The sequence below is a fragment of the Gavialis gangeticus genome, unplaced genomic scaffold, assembly GCF_001723915.1.
Source record: "Gavialis gangeticus isolate Ggan-Ray unplaced genomic scaffold, GavGan_comp1, whole genome shotgun sequence".
Lineage (NCBI taxonomy): Eukaryota > Metazoa > Chordata > Crocodylia > Gavialidae > Gavialis > Gavialis gangeticus.
The window spans coordinates 31,395,709-31,402,713 of record NW_017729004.1 but is presented as its reverse complement, the minus strand read 5'-3'; the positions used below and the strand labels follow the sequence as shown (position 1 = coordinate 31,402,713).

The following is a 7,005-nucleotide window of genomic DNA, read 5'->3' as shown; positions in this document are numbered from 1 at the left end:
CTCTCCAACAACTTGTGGCCATTATTCCTTGTTATGCCAGGGGGCGCTAGGGGAAACAAGGTCTCACCCAAACCCTTCTGGTCCCCCCTAGTGAGTTTTAGAAGAGCCGGAGGGGCCAGCAGATGCCAAAATGCCAGACCAGGTGGGACCACTGTGGGCTCGGGAGGGCTCAAGGAGGTGCCCCAGATGGGGGACAAAGGGCGTAAGCAGCGTGAGGGGCTGCAGAAGACGGGCCCCAGCGGTATAGAGCCACCCCGACGGGGGACATGGGGAAGGCGTACCGAGAAGGACCACCGAGGGTCCAGCGAACCACCACAGGCTGGGCGAAGAGTGGAGAGGAGGACGCAGTAGCTTGCAGTCTAGCCCGGACCCAATTTAGGGCTAACTAGGGACCTCAGGCGCCTGAGGCCTGTTGTTGTAGGGCAGGCCATGGGAGCAGGCAGTAAAGGGGGGCAGAGGGTCTCTCTTACCATCTTTGTATTTCTCTGTTGTTGGTATTTTTTTTGTTTATGTTTCCCACTTTTGGAGGGGTTGCAGGGCAAGGCATATGGAGCCCAAAAGTCGTTTAAACCTAAAGGGGGTTTACAGCCTCAGGCAAGGCCAGACAGCTGTGAGACATGGTGGGTGGAGTTAGGGTTGGTCCAGCAGAGCTATAGCCCATCTCTGCAAGTGTACGCAGAGCCTCAACAGTTGGGGAACTGGCCGAAGGACATCTGAAGCCCGTTGAGGCAGGGTGTAAGGGCGAGGTAGAGGGGAGGTGGAGCCTCGCAGAAGATCCCCAGACAGACATCCTGTAGTCGAGACACCTCCAGTGGTTGGATACCCACCACTGGAACAAGATCCAAAGACGTGGCAGGCAAGATTGGGGAAAGGCTATAATGGTAGGAGACACCCACTTGGCAGGAACATCGGGGACGGACAGACAAACATCACCAAATATCCGGGCCCGAGTGGCACATGACCGGATGTTTGAGGCCAGGCGGGCACACAGTGCTATAAGTAAGTGTATAACTGGTTGGTTGTCCATGCTCAGAGTTCTCACCAGTGACATAGTGTTCAACTCAGAAGAGGTATCAACTGGGATCCCTCAGAGATGTGTTGTGTGTTCAGTACCTTGAGTCTAAAAAGGTTGAGAATCATTTATTTAGGGCAGGAGACTGGACTAGATAACCTTTTGTTGTCCCTTTCAGCCCCATGATTCTATTAATCCATATTTTCAACGGACCAATTTACTTATAATATTCTCTTCCCCATCCTGAAATATGTATAAATAGAAACATACACACTGCACAGGGAGAATGGGTAGAAAGAGGATATCTAGTCCTGATCCATCAAGCTCTCCTTTGGAACCCGCTGGGAGTTCTGTATACGAAAGGCTTCCAGAAATGGACCCTTAATTTTAATCCTAATACAGTAATTTTGAGCGACACCAAATCTTTCTGTGTTGTTCCATAAAAAGGGCAAAGCAATGAAAAAAATCAAACAGTTTATTTATGACTCTAAACTTGCTGTAGGAATCATACGGGGAATCTTTGGAAATAATGATTCTGTGCTGAAGAAGGAGAAATATAACCTATGATCTCTAGTGGGAGTTTGCATCTTACACTGCAATTTAACGAAGAGCCTAGTACCAAATCTTTAGATTTTAATTGAGGGGAAGCAGCATTATTTTTCCACATTATATAGGCCCCAGTTTATGAGCTGTCAGTTTGCATACAGACAATAAAAAGCCCCTTGGCTAAATACAGACACTGAAATAAAGCGTCAGTAAGCAGGAATTCCACCCCACAAGTGTTCTTGCCCATACAGCCTAATGAAGAAAGATTATCTTAAGGGTATTAAAAAGAAGGAAGGAAAAGAAAATGAGAAATATGAAGAATCAGAGACAATAAAGCACAATGAGATGTGCTAAAATACCCAATACCCTGTGGATTAAATATTACCAATACAAAAGGTATCATTCTTATTTATCATCACGTGCTATTTGACCAGTTATTTAATAACTCTAAGCAACATTAGATGCCCAAATCACAAAGCAAGTTGTAGGAAGAATGAGCATCTTAAAAATACAGCCAAGCCCATTACTCAAGAAATGCTTTAAGAAAGCTTTCAACAAAGCAGGTCTAACGGTTGTAATGTTGAATGATCAAGAGACAAGAGGACTGAGAACCCTTCTCAATACCCAAATTACTATTGTTTTCAAATAAAAAGTTATATACTTATACTTATTGCACCAATAAGTTTAATGTTAGACTGTTGGGTTGTTTTAGTCAGGGATGACTCTGCCTTGAACACGGGGCTGACCTACAGGACCTCATTAGGTCCCTTTCAGCCCTATTTTCCTATGATCCTACTAAAAGCATCATTACTTTTCATTTCTTTAGCACAGGGGTACTCAAACCCCAGCCCAAAGGTTAGATCTGGTCTGTGGAACCAGGTCATCTGGTCCACAGGACTCCCCACACTCCAAAAATTTGGTGGCAAGGGAATAGTGGCAGTTTATTGACTCTCTCCTACTGTCAAATTTCTGGGCCTATGGGAAGCCCCACTAGATGAATACCATGGCCCTGTACAATAGATTGGGCGTGTCACAGAGAGGATTGCGGCAGTGTGGGGCTGGCTGTGGAGGTGGGGGGGCAGCATGAGGCTGCTCGGGGCAGCGGGGAGCTAATTAGGGGAAGGAGACTGAACAGGACTGCACAGGGCTTATCAGGGCAGCAGGAGATCCAATCCTGGCACATGGAGCTAGGCAGAGGTGGTGCAGAGCCCAATCCTGGCACGTGGAGCTGGGCAGTGATGAATCAGGGCCTGATTCTGGAGTTCAGGGCCCACAGAGCCAAACATTTGAGCACAACTGCTTTAGCAGGTTCTATCTGATGACCTCAGAGCAACATAGATACATTAAATCTTTAGATCCTGATCCTACGACAACTTGCAGGAGCCTCTCTGGAGCCCCTCTCTCTCTATAGTGGGAGGGAACAAACACACTCTAGGTCCTGGAGAAAACCCAGACTGCATGGGTCTCTTGGGTCCATGGAACCACCAGCAATTAAGATGGGGCCAGGTCTGGTTCCAGGGCCAGAGATGTTGATCTACATTACTGGGGCAGCACAGGTCAACGGGCGGGACCAGCAGGGCAGGGCAGGAATCAGGTGGCAGCATAGGTCAGGGAATCGGGCAGCAACAGGGCAAGTGAGGGCGGTAGCTGCATAGCCCTTGCTCAAACCCCTGCCACTGATGGCCATGTCCACTGGGTTCAGGGACCACAAATTCAGCAACTGGTCATGCCCCACAATTTCTGGAGTACCAGTGGGCTGGCTGAAATGGTTCCATGGACCAGATCTGGCCTGTGGGCTATGTTTGACGCTTGCTCTATAGAACTATTTGAAGGCGAATGGTCTGACTATGTACTGTAACATCAAGGCCTCTGCTTCACAGGACCTCTGAGAAGCATAGCACTGTGTACAAATACCATTTGTACCATCACTTTATAGATGAGAAAGCTCAGGAACAAAAAAAAGTCTTCTTTTTTAAGTGCTTTGCTGAGCCTCATACCTGTTCCTTATTTCAAGGGGTGCTACTTATTTTACTTCCCACACTACCTACAACCCTTATATGGTGGAAAGTGATTTACATCACAAATAAACATCATGAAATGGGAGTCTGTAGAAAGAACTTACACTAAAGCAAAGAATCCCAGTGCATTTTAAGTCTGCTACATGAATAATTTTGTCCCTCACTTTGTGTCAGCTACACCATACATCCAAACGAGGATACTGAGCAGAACGTGCACTGCAGGGCCAAAACACCTCAGCGGGATGGCAAAGATACCCAATTTCTACTTCTACTGCCTTAACTATGAGATTATCCTTGCACTGTAGTATGCATTTTTGAATAAAAATGTCTGTGAATGATAATTAGCTAAACTTAAATAAATTCTTTGTAGAATAAGTGTAACAAGTAGCAAATTAATTGAGCTTAATTGAAGCTCTATTTGTACCTTTTCATGACAGACTCACTATTAATGAACACTTAAAATGATACTCTGTCTCAAAGTTAAATTTGAATAATGATTCACTGTACATATACAAAAGAACAAACAGTAACTTAACAATCCTCTGTCATTGAAATATATTTACCCTTGCCAGAAAGACTTAACTTCTTTTCTTCCCTTTCCCCATAACAAAGTTCTCTAAAAAGTTTATAAAAACCACTATTGAGAATTGTGTTCCAGGCTGTGATGGATTCCTTTTTTAAAACAGCTTCAAACCTATGTTTATTCACTGGGTGAATGCTTCAGTCCTGCTTTGGCCTCTTTTGGATGGGAACAAGGACTGGACTGGTGTAAAGTTTTCCAGTTGGAGGAGAGTTCTTTCACTGCATAAACAGCATTTTTGGTGGGTTTTTTTTTTTTTAATTTGTGTCTTGGTCCAAATCAGTCCCAGATTCTATACACTGAGCAGAGCTTAATCTTTCAAGCCTGTGTGGTGCTATTACCAGCAAGTATCCTGCCTCCCAGACTCTTCAGCCTATGGCTTCAGATACTCCCAAATCCATGGTAGGCATCCTGCATGCAAGGCCAAGCCTGGAGGCCTTGGAATTCAGATGCTCCCTAATCTCACTTGTCCCTAGCAAAAAGGCCAAAGGAGTAAGGTAGAGAGAAAGCCCAAGAGCAATCCCCCATCACCATAAATTGTGTAGCCAAGATCCTCACTTTTGAAGGCATTTGTAGACACTTGCAGGGGTGCCTGCCCACAGTGCAACAGACAGGTCTCCACCGTTTAACTATACCATCTAATTCAAGGCCAAGAAGAAGGGTATCTTCCCTGCCAGGTAACCACCTGGGCTGAAAACCACCTCATGGTGGTAACCCCCCCTGCCAGGTGGACAGGTGTCACTATAGTCTTCCAAGGACCCTCTGGTGAGCTCTGGTACAGGGTGCAATGCCTATGCCACAAAGGCAGGGGAGGGTGGGTTTATATTGTATAGCACTGTGGCAAAACCAAGCAGCACAGCAGTCCACAAGGCAGCCAAGAGAGCTTCTATACTTTAGAGGCCCCCCAAGGCTCTTCAAGTCATGTTGAAGGGCTATGCCAGCTCTTAGAGCATTCACAGAAGTGACCTTAGCACTGCCTCCAACAGTGAATTGTTTTGCCCCTCTCAGAAGAACTGCAGTGAATCTATCCATTGGATGGAGAACATATTATGGTGCTATAAAGACTTAAAAAAAAATATTTTGTACAGCAGGTAGCCTTCAGGAGCTACCATAGTACAAATAACCAAAACATGAAATGCCATTCTGTAATATTCTTAAAAACTCTGATGGCATAGCACTTACCTGAACATATCTCCCAAGCCTTTCAACATTCCTTTCTTTGCCTTGATTTTATCCTTCTCTTTATCTCGGTCTTTCTTCTTATCCTTTCCAGCTTTTCTTCTGTCCCCCTTATCTTGGCTTCCATTCATCTGCCTCTCTAGTGAGTGAGATGGCTGGTCACTTGCTGTGGACACAGATTCTCTACCTGATCTTGAACTCTCCTCTGTGTCTTCCTCCACTGAAAGAGTGAAGAAAAGAATGTTAATGAAAAAGGTTCAGACAAATAATAGGATTTTTTTCAGCAGGACACATGCATTACAATTAGGTAACCATGAAGAAAGTAACTTCATTTCTTAAGTGCTTAGGTGCCCAGTAACACATGCAGTTTTAGATGTCCACTGGGACCCTGGAATGGGGATAGGCTTCCCATTTCCTTTAGGTCCCTGGGTGGGAGCCTAAGGTCCTGCAGCTGTCAGGATAGGGGAAAATCGATCTACTCTCCCCTCCCCACTCCTGCCCATCTAGCACTTGCAAACCCATGCTTTGGGTTTCCTGCTGGCAGTGGCTCTATTTGGATCTGCTCTCTGATCCTAATGATCACGATTCCTGCTATGCATGTGTAGCATGGCAAGAGGTGTCAGTGTTGGGATCATGGGTCAGACCCCATGGCCCTATTAAATGAGTATTTGCCAACCCCCTTAGAACGTGTTATAGCTTTTATCCCTCCAAAGAAATTTCACTGGTTGAGACAAAGACCCTAGAGGTTCTAGGTTTCTATAATGTAGAATGGATAATAGGGCTGTGCAAAGCTTTGGTAGCTGATTTGATTCAGAGGGGATTCGGTCTGATTTGGCGGCCAAATCTCTAAATCCGAATTGAAATCAGGAGACCCATTAAAAGGTCCAAATCAAATCGGGAGCCTCTGAATTGATTTAGAGAGATTCAGCGCCGATTCTAATATTTGGCCATAGACTAAACAGGTAGCAGTCCCTTGACCACGCTGGACACAGCTGCCTCCACCTGGTAAATCTGTTGTGGTGTGTGGAGGAGGAGGGAAGGGGTGTGGGGGTGGCAGATGAATGCCCCCACAGCAAGGGAGGGATTGGGGCTGAGATGAGATGCCCAGCTGGGGTGGGGTGACATGGGACTTGGGGAGGGAGGCTCCTGCCACTGCGCACCACAAGTCCAGGAGGGCATGGGAGTGGGTGTGTTCTCCCAGATCTGTGTGGGGCAGGCTGTGCCCCAGGAGGCTAGGCTCAACAGCCTGCCACTGGCCTGCACTCCGCCGTGCTCTGCCAGGCTGCGCTCTGCAGGGTGGGCAGAGTCTGGGCTACGTTCCGGGTGGCTAGCCCTAACTGCCCGCCACCAGGCTGTGCTCTGTAGGGTGGGTGAAGCCAGCCACAACCTGGAGCATAACCATTGGCCCTGACTCCATCCACCCCACAGAGCAAAGTGGAGCAGGAGCTATGGGGGGGCTGCAGCCACCCTAAAATTCCTCATAGCACCTGCTGCGGGCCCTGCCCCGATCCAGGTGCACATGGCTTGCCACTGCACCATACCCTGCCAATACTTGCCCAGCCAGGGCTAAGCCACGGCTTGTCTGGGAGCTGCGGGGAGAATGGAGCAGCTTTTGCTGCTGCGTGCTGCTTGTCTGAGGCAGCGCAGCGGCACTGTCCCATACCTCCCTG

General features: G+C 47.2%; 1 protein-coding gene across 1 annotated transcript in view; it reads right to left on the bottom strand.

Annotated features, from left to right (window-relative positions):
* Positions 1-7,005, bottom strand: part of PARD3 (par-3 family cell polarity regulator) — an 844,345-nt gene that overhangs the window by 292,273 nt on the left and 545,067 nt on the right. The window contains exon 20 of the mRNA XM_019507949.1: positions 5,339-5,555. Within this exon, the coding sequence (XP_019363494.1) occupies positions 5,339-5,555 (217 nt within the window). The remainder of the gene's footprint in view (positions 1-5,338; positions 5,556-7,005) is intronic.